General features: G+C 36.8%; 1 protein-coding gene across 6 annotated transcripts in view; it reads left to right on the plus strand.

Moving 5' to 3' along the window:
- The window catches only part of TENM2 (teneurin transmembrane protein 2), a 501,281-nt gene that overhangs the window by 199,007 nt on the left and 283,087 nt on the right, over positions 1-19,187 (plus strand). For 2 of the 6 annotated variants that reach the window (XM_065644312.1, XM_065644313.1), the window contains exon 3: positions 6,686-6,769. The exons of the other annotated variants lie outside the window; for them this stretch is intronic. In XM_065644312.1, the coding sequence (XP_065500384.1) occupies positions 6,686-6,769 (84 nt within the window). The remainder of the gene's footprint in view (positions 1-6,685; positions 6,770-19,187) is intronic. 6 annotated transcript variants of the gene reach the window in all.

Below are 19,187 nucleotides of genomic sequence, written 5' to 3' on the forward strand. Positions count from 1 at the left end.
AAAATGCCTAATATGTCAGTAGCAGCAACATGGTAGCACTTTGGTCTTTCTTAACTTTTCTGTCCGTATGTCTTAGTTTTCCACTGTTCTTTCGACAGCATGTTCTGGTGGTTTATTCTTTTGTTTATTTCTTTTGGAGGAGTGGTGGGTGACACAGCACCCAGCTCGTGGTTATAATAATTCAATGCTGTTAGAGTTGCGTGCTTGTACTGGAAAACCTTCTTTCATTGTCTTGTGCATCCCTTAATGTTTATTTCACAGCTGTCACAGTGCTCTATCCAGTGCTCCATCAGCAGCTGATAAATTAATCTTACCAAGAGCAGCTAAATTTGGTTTATTCCCTTACAAAAGAAGCAGCAAAGTAGTATGTGGCAGATAATTTTACTGTAGCATTTTGGCTGACTTATTCTTTATTTACACTTTCAAGCTGAAAAAGTACAGTCTCCCACAATAAGGAGAAAAATTCTTTTTAAGGATTTTTTTTTAGAACCCTCTAAAATCTTTTTATCCTCCTCTATACAGTTTTTTATTTACACAGTTGTGTGTGTTGCCAAAAGTGACCAAGAACAGCAGGAGGTGCTTTAACCGAAGTGTTGGTTGGTTGCAGTACGATACATATAGTCCCCTCTAAATGTAAACTTTGTCCCTGACCACTTTTGTTGTAAAACTTGCTTCATGTGAGTTGTGTTACCATATTTACGTAAGTATACTGATTTTCCTTATTGGTTTGTTTTTCAAATAGCTGGATTTGAAAAAGTGATACAAACTTTCACCAGGAACTGTTTAGTCTTTACTTGAGCAAATTGATTTTTCCTCATTAACCTAATAATTCAGATATTGGTCCTTCCAGGCATAAGTCATTGATCTAAAAACATAGTTGTTAGAACAGAGGCTGAAGTAATAGTAAAGTGTTATTTTGGAGAAAGACTTCCCTGGAAGAGGTATTAAAGAAAGAGAAAGCAACCTTAGAGTACTTGTCCTTGCTACTTGAGCCTGAAGCTTTTCTTAGTTTTTAATAATTTTTTTTCCCATGAGAGTTGTGGCTTATGGTTTTATAAATTATGGGGATATTGACCTGTAGCTGAGTCATTGACCCATATGGGGATACTAAACCGTTCCTAACGGCATGAAGTAATAGTTGTTAAATTGACTGTTACTTTAAAAAGCAAAGGAAAACAAAACCAGGAGGAAACAGCTTGAGGAAGAGAAAAAAATGTTACGAAGTTTCACTTATATTTTTTTATTTGATGTGAGTCAATGACCATGTTGAATTCAGAGGTGATTATGGATACTTTAGATGTTGGGGCTTGACTGTTCAGGGGCTTTTGAGAAGATGTTTACAAATTACCAGGGATCTTGTGCATTATTTTGAAGTGATATTCTGAATTTGATTGGAACTTCTGTGTAGACATATTTGTTTGGACTTAAGAGGGCCTATATTTAATTCTTTTTGGAAATAAGACAAGTTGAAACAATTTAATTTTTCTTAAATCCATTTGAAATTTAGTTTTATTTCATTTTAAATTCCTAAGTGTAGACAGACTTCTGCACAAATGAACAGACACATCTATGTACTCTACTAAGCGCTGCTCTCAATCATGCATGTCCCTTTGGTTTTACAGTACTGGTACATACTAATGCTTTTATTAGTCCATAGGAAATGAAAATATAAAATGAAGGTATTTGTCATTTTAAGTCCTGTACTGTTGTCTCTCATGTGACGGATTGCTTGGTTGATTCTGTTTAAGAGACAATGCACTTGGAAAATCCAGCTCTTAGTGCAGTAGATCTGTTGCTGTTCATGTTTGGTAATATTTCGGACATGATGAATAGCAGTGTGAATCAAAAACTCTGACTCCCATTTCGTAACCTTACCTTTGGTAGACAGCAGAGAGAGAAAATGGTGTATTTGCTATTGAGTTCACCGGACTGTAATAGGCTTTCAAATGTACTTGAACTAATATTAGAGCATTTACTTTGTAGCATTTGTCATGCTTGCATGAATATTTGGTGGTGTGTTAACATATTGAAACGTATACTTTCAAAAAATAAAATATGTGTTGTCAATGTTTTGTATCAGAATAATTCTGCTTGAGAGCTGCTAGTATACTACTCAGGTAAAGGTTTTTAAGTTTAATTGGTTTATTGAATGTGTTTGAGAGAAGGAAAAATTAATAATACAACTTTTGGAAGAGATCAAACAAAACATTGGCTATGAAATGTGCAATGCAACATAATAGAGTCAAGCAACAGATAGTATTTCTGTCAAGACAATACAGGAAAAGAAAAATTGTGTCTCTTTGACTACAGAACAGTTCATATTGCCCTGCTTCTGTACATGATTTTTGTATGACTCATTTTTTCCTGATTTCTTCATTATCATTTGCCTCCAGAAATAATATGAACCTAGATTAAGAGTACTGCGTTTGTTATGTCTCTCTAGTATGCTTGATCCAAAAGATTGAGGGAGAATGTGATAAAGAAACAAAACCATAAAGGGTTGAGGGAAACGTGGAGCTTTGACCTGCCCAGAACTGAGTGTTCTGTCAGTTGTTATAGTTTCTGTCCTGTTCCTCAAAACCCACAATGAATAGTAATAAACATTGAGCAAATAGCAATGAAAATGTACTAAGAGAAGAGCAACTTCTGCTCATTGAAAGTGTTCAATAGCGAGAAAATTGGAGCCAACTGGGACAAGGCTCAGCCACGTAGGTGTGATAGAAACGGAGCAAGTGTTCATAGCCAGGCCTTTTTGTGTGAATATTGGCAGGGAGGGGAAGCAGCTTGAGAAATTAAGGGTATTTATTTATAGGACCTTTTTTTTTAGTGCTTCTGAAGTGCTAGTTTATAAAAATAAACCATCTTTTTATTGTTTATTACCAGTAAAAATCATATTATGCCACTTTGATAAATAGAAGAGGGAAAATGGGAACCGAGCTTAGGAGGATATTGATGCTCTACTCGTATTTGAAGTTCCATAGTTATTTTTGGGATTAATGTTGACAGAGAGGCATAAGAATTATGGATGGAAAAAAGCAAGCCTTATAAAATGCAAAAAGGTTTCATACTGTAAAAAAAAAAAAAAAGTCATAAACAATGTGCTATCGTCCTAAAGGGCGGAGAATATACTGTATGATTGGTAGCCAAGCTTTTAGTGATGCCTGTTGGGAAATGTTAAAAAGTGAAATTCCAGAATATCTGACTAAACTAGTAAGAGTGAAACTTCATAGTGCGTAGTTGGGAGCATCCATTCAGGCAGGACTACGAAAGGCAAAATTCCCAAGGAAGAAAACGACTTGGGGGAGTGGAAGAGAGGAAGAAGAGACAGGAGTGATACTTCTTCCTGGGTGGGTAGCAGTTATTGGTCATTGTTAGGCCAGCTCATTAATTAAGAACACCACCATATTTGGTGATGAGCCTCATTGCTATGAGAAGGACACGTACCGTGGGGCCCAAGAGTGCTCTGTGGTGGGATCCTGCAGAGCGGGACCTCTGACTGGGGGTGTTCAGCTGCCTCCTGGTTGCTGATTGCGTGGCGTAGCGACAGAGAGGGAATGAAAATGGGGAGCGTAATTACAACCGTTCCTCATCAGCCTCTCTGTCGAACAGCAAGAAGATGTCCCGTAGGTCTTGTCAGAGCGCCAGGCCAAGTGGGAGACTGTTGGGGTGTGAGAGAAATTAGGTAAATGTTAAAAAGCAGCAGAATGGTGGAAGCAGAGTATCAGTTTCTAAAGAGGCTGCTGTGGGAAGAAAATCAGTTTGCTGAGTGACGTGCAGAAGACGAGCAGCTAGTCTGAGCATCCTGTACCTCACAGGAGGCTGCTTCAGGAATTGCACTATTTGTTTTGTAGATTTTCAAAAAGTGTTGCTAGCATTTGTACTATTAATTCAAATTAGCTGTGTCGGCGTTGATTTTTAACTGAAACTGGGACTTGACACAGCAAGCCAAAAACTGCTACTCCTTCATCTCTGGAAGTGCTGTACAGAAAGCAGATTTCTTTCTCTCTGTCAGTCACTGTAGCAGCAAATGGACCTGTGGACGTCGCAGGGTTTGTGTTTTAGAGGAATGTGTAAGAGGAAAGCAGAGTAAATTCGCACAGGTTTTGCTTTTTCTGGATGTACGGTGTGGTGTCTGATAGGGACTAAAGTTAAGTTAATGATGCAAAGATTTACTTACAAAATATTTTTTTTTCATGATTTTTGGCAAGGCCAAAGATTGTAGGTCATAGTCTATTCTTTCTTGTCTGATAATTGCAAAATCTATTACTATCCCTTTGAGATTTTTTTTTTATAAAAGACTGTACTAAATCTGAATAAAAGCCTAATAAGTAGATTAGTTAGAACAATAGTCCTCACGAGGATGTTTGATTCCGAGTGTAGCTGCTAGAGATAACCCTAAATGCAATTAGGCTTAACTCCCTGTGAGTGTCGAAGGAAGGTGATACCCATGGAGACTTCCCTTCAGATGACACTATTTTTAAAGTGTCTCAACTTTTAAATTATTCTTTCCTTCGGGCGTTGGTAACAAACTTGTGGGGTTTTTTTAATTGTTGGCAAAAAAGAGCTTGGAAACTTATGTTTTAGCCATTAATTTTGATGTTTCACATCAAAAAGGTGTTCCTTGGGGGAACAGTTTGTTGTCCTCGTCTGTACCCTTTGTAACTGTGAGGATCAAACATGCCATGGTGACCACAGACAGGTAAAAAGAGAAAACAGCAGATTCAGTAACATAGACAAGCTTAAAGGGTAATGTGATAAAATGTCAATGGATAAGCTGTTGATAGATTAATTTGGTTTTTTCCTCTAGAAAAAGAAATGAAAGCAAAACTTATATTAAAACAAAAGTAGAGACAGTAAATATTTCAAAAATTTGAATATTAGAGGGTGTGATGTAACAGAACCTGTAAAATTGCAAATAACTCTGAAAAATATGAAAATCTCATCAACTTTTAGTATTATATTGTTGGGAAAATTGCTGGTAACACCAAAATGAAGAAATTTGCCATGATTGATTGATTGATTTATTTACCAGAGTTTTTATATTGGTAATCTTTGTGCTCTGCACCTCACGTATCTTTATTTCACTTGCATATTGTTCTTAGAACTATCTTTCAGTGGAACGTTCCTGAAAATCTCTTGGTTTATCTTCCTTGCTTTTAAATCAAAGGTCTTGTGTCATCAAAAGTAAAGCTGAACTAATTAGCCAAAATATTGGAAAATGGCTTATGGTCATACCAATCGAACTTGAATTTCATGCGTAGAAAGGAGACGTTTATCCTGCTTAGTAAACTCTCTTTGGTTTTTAGTGTTTGTAAAAGTATAACTTGTCCCTTAAAATTACTTTTTACCCCCAAAGCCAGCAATGTAAAACTTAGGAGCTGTGATTTGTTCACCTTGTTTCTGTTGCAGACACTTTAGGTCCAGAATATTTGTGCTCCTAACAAATAGCTAATTCATTGTCTTGCATCTTTAGCATTTAAAGTGCTTTATTTACTATTGTTTTGGTCGGCTGTCTTTATATCCGTAAGTGTCAATGCATTACCTTTTCTTCTTTGCATGTCATAAATTACTCTGGTATACAGAACACATTTTTGTTGTTGATTCTGGTGGGTCTTGGGTGCAATATTAAATTATTATCTTATAAAAATTAAAGATTTGAATCTGAGTTGTAACAAGTAAAATAATTTCCCAGTGAAGCCGTAAAGGCAGTGAAGAACAAGAATTGAAGTGACCATACATTAGTTATTAGGCTTCTTGTTTCATTGTATTTTGCAAGGAAATTCATGCAAATAAAAATAGGTATTATGTTTTTTGTTTACTACATCTAAAAACCGTCTTGTTATTATGAACTTAACAATTTCCCATTGATTTTTGTGCTTTTGAAATGTAAGAGGACTCCCTAATTATCTCATGTTTTCAAGATCCAGATATATTTGACTTAATTGTACAACCAAATTTAAGCTGTTTTCTTTTTAGTCAAAGAGAAACACTATTCAAAGCTAAGTGATTTTTTTCGCTATATATTGAAATCTGTCCTCCTAAAGCTGGAAAGTTTTTGAGACAAAAAAAGATCAAAAAAATAAAAGGCCATCCTTGAACACTGCAGAATGAGCCTGTTTAGGTTGATGATCAATGTAAAAGTCATCATGCTGCTGCAATAAATATGTGAAAAGTGATTTGTTACAGCTGAAAGTGTCCATTGTCCAAATGTGTCTTAAGATGAGTCTGGTTTTCATTAATAAAAATTCTCACATGGCTACAGGAGTAATAGATAATGCACTGAAAATAAGATAGTATGATCTTAAATATATACTGTTCAGCATGTATGGAAACTCTCCTGGAATTCAGATTAAATTCTAACACATGTATTATAGATAGACTCATATGCACTCTATGCTTTTTCATGGTTAATTATACCAACAGTGGGTATTTGTACCTCCTGCAAAGGATAAGATTTCACCAGTACTACTGCTACTCAATAGACCTTTTTATATGTCATTGATAACAAGATAAGAGAGTTGTTGATCTCTAGATAATAATAAGTAATGTATGTTTGTTATTCAGAGCTGCTTTGGGTGGGAGGAGGAGAAACGTTCTGTTGGCTGTATTGCACCGAGGGTGAATGGAATGGAAGAAAAGGAGGAAAAGAGCCATCTCTAAAACCTATTTGTTTTATTTCATTTAGATTTTCACACACACCTTTCTGAGAAATTGAAAGACAGACAGACAAGCTGGCAGCAGCTGGCTGAGACAAAGAACTCTCTAATACGTAAGGTTTTTATCTTGCTTAAATTGTATCCCTTGTAAACTTAGAAACTAGTTTAGAATTTGTGGGGTTTGCAGTGATTAATTTAGTTCTGTTTATGTTCTGCTTATTATGTTTTGCGAGATTTTTTTGTTTGATTTCTCCTCGTGGGTATTTGTATTCTGTTGTATAAACCTGATCACTCTTTACTCATTTCTCTTTTATACTTTGCAATCAATTTGATTTGATTGAACTAAGTAAAGGTGGGTTTTTTACTGGGAGTCCTCAGTGGGTGGTGAAGGAGCTGCATTTTCCCTGAGCTCACATTGCTTCACGGCACTGGGCACCTCGCATGGAGAGAACGACATGTAAGAGATGCCAGACACACGGACATGGTTTAAAACAGTACGATACCTGTAGCTAGCAGTATTTCCACAAAGGCAATGACATACGTTTTCTCCCATTGGTAAAAGCTTGCATGTGATCTGTGTTGCTTCAGCAATTCTTAAATCTGACTTTCTAATGAAAGATTTAGTAATAGCTCTATTCATCTTTAGTCTTGATTTGAATTTATTTGATCTAAGAGTTTCAGATTCAGACAGTCACACTTGGTCTGATAGTGAAGTTTTGCATCTTAAGGGCTGTGCAAAACAATTGAGGTTTTGGTGGATTTTTTTGGTTTTGTAGGGAATGACCTCATTGATAGAGGTTTGTCGGGGTTTGTTTTGTTTTGGGGTGTTTTTGTTTGTTTTGTGTGTTTTGTTATTGTTGTTTGTTTGCTTGTTTTTAAGAAGTACCCCTACTCCCCCACACACACACGTACTTTCCATTTCCCTGAGAGCAAAACTCATTTGGGAGGAGGAGGATGTTTGGAAAAAAGCTTGTGATATACTCTTTAGCAAAAGGAAAAAAAAAAAGCTGTAGTAGCTTAAAGCCAAAGACATCTTAAGGAATTTTAATACAAAGATAATGATTCGGTGACATCTTCCTCTTGATGTTTCTTAAATTCAAATAGTGGTTTTCATTCATTGGGTATATATGTTTATACCAACTATAGCAGTAGGATATGCCCTTACTAATTCAGCAGGGGCCATTTTTAGAAGGTCTTTTGTCATCAACACTGCAATTTTAGCCTTGTCTTTGACTGCCTAATGAGATGAAAGCCATATTTTGAGATTTCATTCTTTACTTCCGTTGCAGCCATGACCTAGTTACATACATGAAAGTTACCTTTGCATTTGGGCTTTGCTGAATTAGGGCCCTAACCAGGAATAGTGTTCTGCTTGCTTATTATTTAAATGAGACATAAACCAAGGTTTTCTTGTCACCCCCGATTTGATTTTCTGATAGACTTCTTTCCATAATTGCTCGATTGTTGGTAAAAACTAGTGAGTAGAATTATGTTTAGAACTTGAGTTAGAACTGAGCAAATACTGGGACAGTTTCTTACATTAGGTTCTGGAAAGTGACGAGTATCTGTGGACCATTTCATAGTTAATGCAACCCACGAATGCTCAGCATGTTTTCAAACTGGAGATAAGGACTGATTTTTGTATTTCCATGTCTCTTAGAAGAGTGGGAGTCAGAGCATTTGGCAGAGCAATTAAATTTCCATAATGCTGGTACATAATATTAAAAATTGCCTGAGGTGGCATGTGTATGGTTGGCAATAAAGATGAAATTAATAAAGAATGGAAACGATCTTGTATATATCTGCATTTCTGAAGCATTTGTGATTATTGATGTTGCAGAAAGGATTTTAGCACAGATATAGTGAATGGGTTATGCTATATAGGCCGTGCTAAATCTCAAAGAATACTTGAGTGCATTTTCCAGCATCACAGAAAGGTTTGGCCCTACAAATTGCATCCATTTGGACAATGTCTTTTCTCATTTGAAGCTTTGAGACTTTTCATCAAACGTTGTTTCTGTTTGGTTTAGTTCTCTTCCCTGACAACCTGATACCCTTCCCACTTCAAACCAATTTGATTTATATATTGCTTTTAACTTTTGGTGTTGTATTTGTGCAGGGCTCTAGAAATTAAAAAGAACATGAGAATGTATTAATAATTATATAGCAACTCAAAAATATTTGATGATAGTATTAATTCTCACCTCTGGCTTGACAGTAAGATGAATTTCAGAAAATAATTGAGCTGAGAGAAGCAATAGGAAAACTGAGTACTTTTTATGACTTGTATGAGTCTAGTTACTTGGACAGACTAAATCTGTTGTAGCTGGTACAGCAGTTTGTTGCGTGCTCTAAAAGTGCTAAGAAAGGTGCAGTGAGCTTAGAGATCCAGACGTGCTGACTGGCTTTGATGTTGGCCAAATCTGTTCTGTTAATAATTCAAAGGAACTGACCAAAACCAAGCTTCATCTCTGTTCTTTTAAAAAGTGCCACAGGATGCTGCCAGAAATGGACAGATGGCACCAACCTTGGTTTAAAGCCTCAGCTGGCTGAGAATGCATCCAAGTAGTGTTGCAAAGCTTTCAGCATGCACGTTGTGTCAGCAGAAGAGGACTCTTTGTGTCACCATGAGTAGAGCCCTCAGACTTTTCGTTTTAAAGGTACCCAGTTATTGAGTGTGCTCACTTAGTAAGTGGATTGCTTTGCTGTGTTCTAATAAAATGTTAGGGGGGTTGATCTGTTTAGCCTTTGCTTTGCTAAGGAGAAAGATGCTGCTGGGGCAGACCAAGAGGTGGTGGGAAGGGAGGAGGTTAAGTGCTCCGCATGGGTATTGTAATGGTCAGTGCTTTAGAAATGCAGGCAGAAGGGTTGTTCTCAGATCCGTGTTCAGACTCGGGAAAGAGAAAGGATAAAAGCCTCCTGTAGGAAAATGTCTCCCCTATTGAGTATTTGGAGTAGACCTAAATCTCACAATTTCTGACTTTTCCTTTTCTAGGGGAAGATTTCTTAATAGAATTAAAAAAAAAAAAAAAAAAAGAAAAAAGGAGCACACACAAAACCACACACAAAAATCTCAACTCTATCTCATACTAAGCATCTAGAATTAAAAACAAAACCAGGCGAACAACAAACACCAAAACAACAACAAAAACTCACACACACAAACCAAAACAAACAAAAAATACACACACACACGAAAAAACATCCTGGGTTTCTTTTTATAGCTGTAAAATAACGTAGCAAAAGCTCAGAGATTTATCAAAACCATTAATTAGTGCTCTTAAAGCATTCAGATACTGTAATGTTGAGTGATATGTAAAAGCAAAAGAAGACATTAAATAGCACGCAGCTTAGAATGTGATTTGAATAGAACACTAAGAGAGGCCTGTGCTCCTCATTGAGTAATGAAGATAAAAGGATCGGTTCCTGTATCGCCTGTGCAAGCCAACCTGAACCACCAGTGCAACAGAAGACTTAACGGAGAGGGAGGAGGGAATCCAGTCAAGTAATGAAAAGAGATATATGGGAGTGCAATAACAGTGTTCGTCCAGGAAGCCTTTTTTCTACCACTTTCCATCTTTTGGTTCATTTTGCAGCTATGTCGTGTGGTTTAAGCGTCTTTGCTGTTTGTTTCAACATGATGATCTTGAATATACAAGTCTGGACGTTGTAGTGGGGTCCATAGTCTCTGAATTCCTATGTAATCTTGTCAATACCTGAAGGAGACTTGACTGACTATAGTTAATAAGCTACATATTTGATATGTTGTTGCAGCAAGCATACAACTATCTCAAAGATCTCTGGTAATCTGTGATGTGCAAGCAAGTTCTTAAAGTAATTTTGGGATGTTACCAATTGAACTGTAATTTAATTTAGATAGCAATTATATATTTTTGGGGGGAAGAAAATGAACTGGATTTTATCCTGTATTTAGGGTGCTTAGATACAAAATGCAATGGTTGTATGGAGCTTGATTTAGGGGGATGATCTCTTCCTGGCATGACATTTAAAATCATCAGTGAGAATGGTAGATGGATGTCCAGTAGTGCTCAGATACAAATAAGTTCTTTACCTTGTTGAAAATTGAATTTGAACACTGTGTATGGCTACTGTGGATAGTGCTTATAATAATTTTGTTTAAATCAAGTAGTGAGGAATTTAGTTCACTTTGCTACTTTCAACATGGATTTGCCTTACTGAGGTTTATATGGGTTTGCATTTCTGGGAGGTTTTTTGGGTTTCCATTTTAACAGACATAATTTCAGAAATACATGAGCAAAACCTGGTTATATAGTGGGACTTTAACAATTATTTCCTTAAGGAGCCAAGTCAAGATTGTACAGCTACTGTTCATGTGGCATACTGTTTTGTGAAGAAAAACTAGAGAATGTAAATCACAAGGCCAAAAGTGTGTGATAAAATAAAATAATGAGAATGTATGAAATTCTGAGAGGAAAGCAAAACTCTCTTGTGTATTGGGTCCTAGAAGAAAACAAGCTGACAGTTCTACCAGGTGCCTCTCTGAGGAGCAGACTTAACACTTGTTACAGAATTTGTCTTGAAAATGCCGGTATTTGAACTAAAGAATTTGCAAAGTTGCTTGAGAAACAAAACAGATTGTGTGTTGAAAGACTGAGCTGCTAGCAAAATACTCCATCCTGTCAGGTTTATACAAACCGATCTCCTGTGTATTGCACCATGTCCTAGAAAACTGGAAGCCATGAAAACAAGAACTTATATTGTAAGGAGTTTTGTGACAGCGTGTAAAAAAATAGTTTTTCTGCTTTTTACAAGAGGCTTCTACCTTGAAGAAACTGATGAAATAGGTGGCAATTTTTAACACAAGCAGTGACAAAATAAACACCATCTGCTAGTGTTGACTTATTGCATAGCATTCTCATGCTCGGTGATTTTATTTCACTTTTTTTCAGAAATAGTTAATGACACATCTGCTGTGGGTTGGAGGTGCATTTTTGGTGATTAAATGTGGACATAATTTTAGGGAAAACAAAAGTGAAACTTTTTCAGGAAACTGAAGGAAATATCGAACTACTAAAAGGAACTTACAAAATCTATATAGTAATACCTATGTTGATGCCTTTTATTTTTTATTTCGATTCAATTTATTATTGGATCAAAACTGTTAGGTGTATATTTATTCTTTCAAAATAACTCGTTATCATGGAAAACTTCTCATTTGGTCTTTCTGTTACCAAAGCAAAAAGCTTCCTATGCTGACATTCTAAATCCTCTGAGCAAGCCTAGTTTTGTAACCCATCCGTGAATCTGGGGCTGTGAAGACAGAGCAGGGTCAGGTGTCGCGTGGGCTCCGTGTCGGGTTTGTTACACGGGAGAAGGTATTTAAGGGAGCGCAATGTGCAGTGCCATCATTGCAACTGCCGAAGAAGTAATGAGCTTTATCTCGAGATCCACTTGAATGCTGTACAGTAAGGAATTCTACATACAAGCGGAGTTGTGCAATTTTATAGCGTCTGCCTTTGTCCTGTGAAGCTCCGTGAAGCTGCCTTTCCTCGCAAGACGAGATGTAATTATCTGGTGTCCCTGGGTTATTCAGACAAACACCATTCACGGCGGGTTGTGTTGTGGCACGTTTTCTCCCCTTTGGTAGAGCCTGGTAGTCCTGTTGGTTTGAAGATTCCTGCCCTGTGTCCCTGAAGAACCCTCTCTTCCCAAATAACCCCGGTGTGTCCTACCTTTTTCGTCTCTGTCAGCAAAGAGGAGTCTTGCTTGTGGGAATTCCTCTTTAGCGCTTCACTGCAGAGGCATTAACATAATGATCCACTATATAAAACCGCAGGCAATTAGGCTGTTAAACCTGTGTTTACCGTGCCAAAATCATATGTCCCTATGCTCTTATCAGTGTAAGCAGATTTTAATAAAACCAAAAAATAAAATGTCTGGACCTCCATATGGATAGTTGGACATTTAATTTTAAGATTTTGAGATAGAAATTAAAGCCATGGATTGTAAATCTTTTTTTGGGGAAAAAAAAAAAGCTACTTTATTCTCTAGTAGGCAAAAGAGCAGGATGGACTCCACAGAGACATGAATTCAGACTCTTTGTACTCTTTGTGTAAAACTTCAGACACCTCAAAACTAAATTCAGTGTCTTCCCTTCCTGCCATCAAGGTCTGTTTAATGCTGTGAAATGCTTGTCCTCGTTTTATGGTTTCACAAAGTGTTTTGACAAGATATGCAAGTAAAACTGTATACAGTATAAAATGAAAATTACATCTGGAAAAAAACATAATATACACAATTTTAAAAGGAATTGCCATTCTTTTTTTTGTCGGGAGCCTTGAAACATACAGTGAGTATAAATGAAGCTTTGCGTTACCTCCTTGTGAACACTGGCTAAGGAAATATTGATAGAAATATGTTTAAGGGTAAACATTTGTACTTGTAATTTATTTTAATACTTTTATTCAAACTTCATTCAATTTATTATTTTGGTAATGAATGTGTAGAAAAGCAGTGCCTGTGAAGTAATATGTGATTAATGTTAATTGTTCTGATAAAAGAAAAAAAAAAAGAGCAATCTGACTTAGTGGATTTTTGTCTTTGCAGACCGCATAGTAATTAAAAATTGGAAAGAGAATTAATGCAAGTTGCACTAAATATGTGCTGCTTATATTAGATAGTGAGCATTTGAAGTCATCCCGTGTTCCTTAGCAGTGATAAACAGATTTACATAAGTTAAATACTTATATTACTAACCTTTTCACTTGACCCGATCGGTGTAAACATTGCATTTACGAATTATCGAACCTCTTTGAAAGACAGCCTTATGTATGTGTATTATCATTTATGTTAATCTAAAACATTTCTCAAGCTGCTGCGCATGAAGTTAGGGTGAAGAATCCCTTACTTATTCATACCCATATGTATGCTGTGAAACTTGAATAAGGAGGGAGACAAGAAAAACTGATTTAACAAAAAAAAAATTATTTACATACTTTTTGTACTAGTGCCATAATTCTTTACTTTAGATTTACTTATGTCACTGCTTAGGGTAAAAGTGGAGGGAGCCTGACCAGTGCTTTTTTTGTGAATTTCTGTAACTTGCTTTTACCAGCACTTTCTTTTATTTGGATTATGAATTGGAAATACAATGCGCTTTATTCTGAACTGGACTGCATCTCGGGCAAAATTTTTATAGTCTCTAATGCCGTAACAGTAAGTAAACCAAAATTGATTACATGATATTCTTTAATACAGAGAAGCAATAAGGAAATTATGACAGTAAATTATTTTAAACTGTTACCGTCACTTGCAAACTCTTCCCCATACTAAAGATTTTTACATTAACAATGCATAACTACGTTCAGAAGTTGTCAGTGGAAAGCTGGGCATTTTGATAGAAATGTAGATAGAGAATGGGTTTATCGTATCTGAAGAATTAAATTACTTGCGATAATAAGCATAGGTGAAAAGCTGGGACAGCACACTTCCTGATATCTATTTCCTCATTGGGACAAGTTGAGTTTAGTATTTTCAACCCACTTCACAGTATTTCTCCTGTGAGTAGGACTTACAGACATACCTGGTAATATGTGTTCATGCTTTTTTCAAAATTTATTTCCTTAAACAGGATCATTAGGAGTTAGTATTTCTTCTCAATATAATTGTTCAGATTTTGAGTGATGGTTCGTTAGAGTGAATGTGCTTCAGAGACAGATTCTTCTGTGCTCTGAATCTGGCCATACTTGATTGTACTTGGTTCATTTCTTTATCTAGAATGAAAGCTGGGGTAGGAAAATACCATGCCTCAAATCCCTTGTGGCTTGCACTACCTGGTCCTGATTAATGAAAATATTGAATGTGGTGTTACAGCCAGGAGATCCCCAAAAGGACTTACTGACATAATCGTTTTTTTAAATAAAGCATGATTTTTATTTGATTAAATAGCATGTGGAAGTGGGAAATTGAGTGTGTTTTGGAAAAGTAAATGATGTGCATCCCGCTTGCAAAATCTTCAGCCTTCTTTGAGCACTGTAATATATTGGTTGTTAGGGCAGAACGGTCCTGCTGCCCTCTCTCCTCTTTCCGCTCAAAGGATACTTGTCGATTCTCAGGATCAGTTGTAGATGTTGCCCCTGAGTTTTGATTCTGAAATTTGACATTGTGTATCGTGCGATAATATCATCATTTTGGGGAATGTATATTGTTTCAATAGTAGAAACAGCTTGTGCGACCTCCCTGGCACCTTATTCCATGGTACAGACTGAACAGCCACGTGTTCCAATTTACCAAGGGCCTGGTTTAGTCACTAGAACTGACACATTCCGAGTAATAATGGGCACCTCTTATTTCGCCGCTGTCAGGCCTCATTCTCTTTATAGAAAGCTACGTCAAAAGTAACAGAACTGCACTTGCTGACAAAGTTCTTGTTGTCTTCTACTCTTAGCAGTAAGGTTTGGATCCTTCATTTCATTCATCAAACTCAGAACAAGCTTTGTTTTGAGTCGGTTTCTGAACATTGTGTCTGACTAAAAGTTACTTTTGTAAAAGACCACGAGTTCCATATCTTAAAGGGCAGTATGCAATACACCTGCATTTTTGTAGCTTAAATTTAGGGTTTGTATCTCTTGAATACAGGAAGAAGTTAAGACTAAACCAGGAAATTAAGACCAGAATTGCCATTGCTGTGCCATACTGCTACATGTAATAAAGGCTAAAGGATTCAGATTCTGCCAGCAGGCAAAATCGAAATACGGAAACTATGTTTCAACTAGATTTAGTTGAATCTAAGGAAGATAGATAGCATTGGCATATATTGTATTGATTTCTGCATTTTCTAAGTCACTTCTGTGATATGCATTATTGACATTTCCTTTAAGGTGGCTCAGAGTTGGTCAAGTCTGTAGTGTCAGGAAGCGATGTAGTTGTCAGAGTGGTTAATATTTCTAGTGAAGTAATAAAGTAGGAGTAATATGAAAAGTACTTCAAATACTGATGACTATAAAAGCTTAAATGGTATTTGCTTTCATTTACTGTACTTTTTCAGATATGTCCTTCTAAAGCCGTGGTGGTAGTAGAAATCAAATGGTTTCAAAGTTAAATGTGAAGTAATGGGAAAGGACAGAAATAACTCTAAGTACTCAGATACACTAAATATGCATGGACATTCATACAGACAAAATTCGAAATCAATTAAAGTCTAAACAGTTGAGCTGCTTTATATAAATTAAGAAATGTTATATAAAGACAGCTGCCGCTGTTCACCTTCAGGGATTTTAAATGAAATTATTCCTGAACTGGAGCACTTGGATTGTAGTTGCTTTGATTTGAGGATATTTTAACTTTGCATTGTAGCGATCAAGTTCAGCTGTTCAGTGAGACTTTACAGCTCGCTAGAATGAGAAGTTGTGATGGGAAGAAGTATTTGGATTGGTAAAGCATTAGAATAGTTCTGTGATCAGTTTGGAGTAGATTTTTGGGGTACAGACATGACTATAGCCTCAGACATTACTCCATGATTTAGCTTTACTGTAACAATTTTTCCCTACGTGTAAGTCCTAAACTGCCAAAAATAAACTAAATAAAGATAGGGGTTGTTTATTCCAAGCCCTGTTGACACAAGGAGTTACTAAACCTCCTTGTCGAGGAGCCGTATAAGCACGAGATTCGGTGGAAAGTTATTATCTATATTAATACATATTCTAGACGTTTAAAAGATACATTATGGGGGTTTTTTTTTGCCTACGTGTAAGCCCTTTGCAGTTAGCTGTTTTCTGGAGCGATAAGGGCTTCTACGAAGCTGTCATGGTCACAGTGCTGTTACTTTCCCAAGTGCCCTTCCCAGTGTAGCGGGGCTGCCCCAGGAGAGCGCGGCAGCGCGGCCGCTGGGCTGCTCCTCGGGACACGCTGACCTGCTCCGCTTTTACTTGTCCCGCATCCGCCACAAATTTATACTGCCCACGTTTAAGTCTCTTGGCATTAACATGAGCAGGCTAGAAATATGTTTAAACCTGACTCCCAAAGTAAGATGAATAGTGCGGTGTGTGCGGTTTAGCCTCTATCATCAGAACTGTATAGATATGTGTTCAAAAACTGTTTATTCCTACAAGCACCCTTTCGGGTGTTACTGTCAACTGATATTTGCAATGATACGCTTTTATCAGTCAGGTATTTTTGTCGTCTTCAGTTACATCAATACATTTTTTGAAAATGAAGTAGAATAGAACCAATACTTTCATAAACCCGTAGATTTCTTGTTAGTATTTGGTTTTGGTTTCTTTTGTTTGGATCGTAGAAAGCCATTTCATATTTAGAGAGGAGGAAGTCCTTTTAATTTCACTGCTTGATCCTTCGGAGCTCAACTGAGGCAAACCTAGAATATGATACACTTCAGAAAATAAAAAAGAATTACATTTACCTGATCTCTTTGAAGATACACGATTTCTAAAATTAATCTGGAAATCCTAGAATTTATTAAAACGTCTGCTTAGCTTTCTTCAAGAGGTTATATACAGGTGTTTCCTAGAAGTTGTTCCTGGAGTAGATTTTTATTAGCTGTTGATGTTGTCTTTAAAAATACATGTATATTCTACAAGGTTCCTACTACACAAAATCAGAAAACTTGGAACACTTCAGGGGACTGTGTTTGTGTGTTTTAAACTTACAACAGCAAAATACGAGAGCGGTTGAGTCTGAATGACTTTTGCTACCCAACTTTAAGTTTGTATACTTTCACTGTAGTTTCCCATTTGCTTAGTTAGACCCCCCAACTGAATTTCCTTAATTTATAGATGAAAAAATTCTCTAAGTGCCAATTACAGTAGCATGCGTGTATTTGTAGTGCATCAAGAGGGTGACACGCATAGCTGTGGGTTTGTGTAATACCTATTATTACGTATACCGAAATATATCCTCGAATTACATTTATAACAAAATGTGGAAATAGAGTGGAACACGACGTCCCTCTCGGTGTCCCCGAGCCCTGGGGTGGTTCGCGTGGTGGGGCCAACCCTTCAGCTGCTGTGTGCAGAGGTGACGGGGACTGCGGAGCCCGTCCCATAGCTGGCTGCAGGACAGTGCTTGCAGAGGCACTTGTCTGAGGGACTCCAGGCACAGTCAAGAGGCCGCTAACAAGTGACGGATTCTTATTCTGTAGTAGACAACATGATTTCTTTAAACCTTTCTGTTCTATAGGCTGCTTAAATGTATGGCCATTATTAAGCTAAGGGAGCAGAGCCAATGAATGTTTTGCGCAGCTGAAAGATTGTGGGTCCTATGATGATGGGAGACAAAGATTATTGAAATGCAAAATATAATAATAATTTGTATTTAATAAAATTAATCTTTTCAGGGTAACATCTCAATCAAGTAATTTTCTGAAGTGTCATATATAGAAGCTCTTTCAGTCTCGCTTACTTATAGAGCTAGAATAGCCTTATGTCCTTTTCTTAATATCCATGTATGATCTGTCGCACTGTGGTGCAACTCCTTCTGAGCCTTCTTTACATTCACAGGAAAGTCAGACTGTACAAACAGCAGAAGTCATTGGGTTTTGGTTTGGTTTTTTTTAAACGCTAGTCTGATTGGTATTCAGATGTACTGTGTGAACCTGTGGCTAGAACAGCTCTCCGTGCCTTACCTGCTTAGAGTGCAAAATGCAGGCACTACTCTCGAAGTGCTAGAATTTAATAGGAGTGACAGATGACTGCTTATTTTAGTTGAAGGGGCTTTTGTAATATAATTTCAGTTTTGTTTTATAGATACATATGCAATGAGTTTTGTTCTGCTGTTACTTCTGATAGAAAAACATGCAGCATTTAACTTTCTGAATTCCCAGAATGATGTTAACTTTTGAACTTAATCTCTGTCAACTTTTTCTGTTAATTCTAAACTAACAATGTCTCTTTTCCCTCTATCTCATATGTGGCAACTACTACTGTCTGTGATATAAGGTAATTAATTACATTTCATTTTGAGGGATATTGGCTAAAAATAATAATAATAATAAATATTTCATAATCGACATCTTGGTAAGCTCCAGTTGTCAAAAGTCAGGGTTAATTCCTTTCTATTTCACCTTGCATTTCTAGATTCCCCTGTATCATCTTATAGCTCGGTGTTGTCTTGAAAAGCTCAGCTGTCTGCGCTTCTCCAGGCACCGCATCTCACAAGCAAACACTTACTAGAGTCAGCAAACGCATGGCCGTGGTTCACTGCACAGTTAATTTTTAATCATTAATTTGTTGAAGAAATGTTTGAACCTATCAGCCTGAAGGTAAATGACTTCTTAAGCATGTTACATCAGAAGGTGTGATTAAAGAGGTAGTAAAATTACATTGGTTTTCAACTATTGCTTCTTTGTAATTTAGAGATACAAAACAAAAGTTTTTCCTCTGTTATGGAAAAAAGGTTTCATGTTTAGAAACTGAGGGAAAAATACACTGAAGAGTGTTACATTGTAGCAATAGGATAGACATACTGCACCTGTCTATATACATCTTCTGTATAGTAACGTACTGATGGAGAGTTTGGCTGCTGAGAACCTAGAGA

Source organism: Caloenas nicobarica, chromosome 13 (genome assembly GCF_036013445.1).
Source record: "Caloenas nicobarica isolate bCalNic1 chromosome 13, bCalNic1.hap1, whole genome shotgun sequence".
In the NCBI taxonomy this organism is placed as follows: domain Eukaryota; kingdom Metazoa; phylum Chordata; class Aves; order Columbiformes; family Columbidae; genus Caloenas; species Caloenas nicobarica.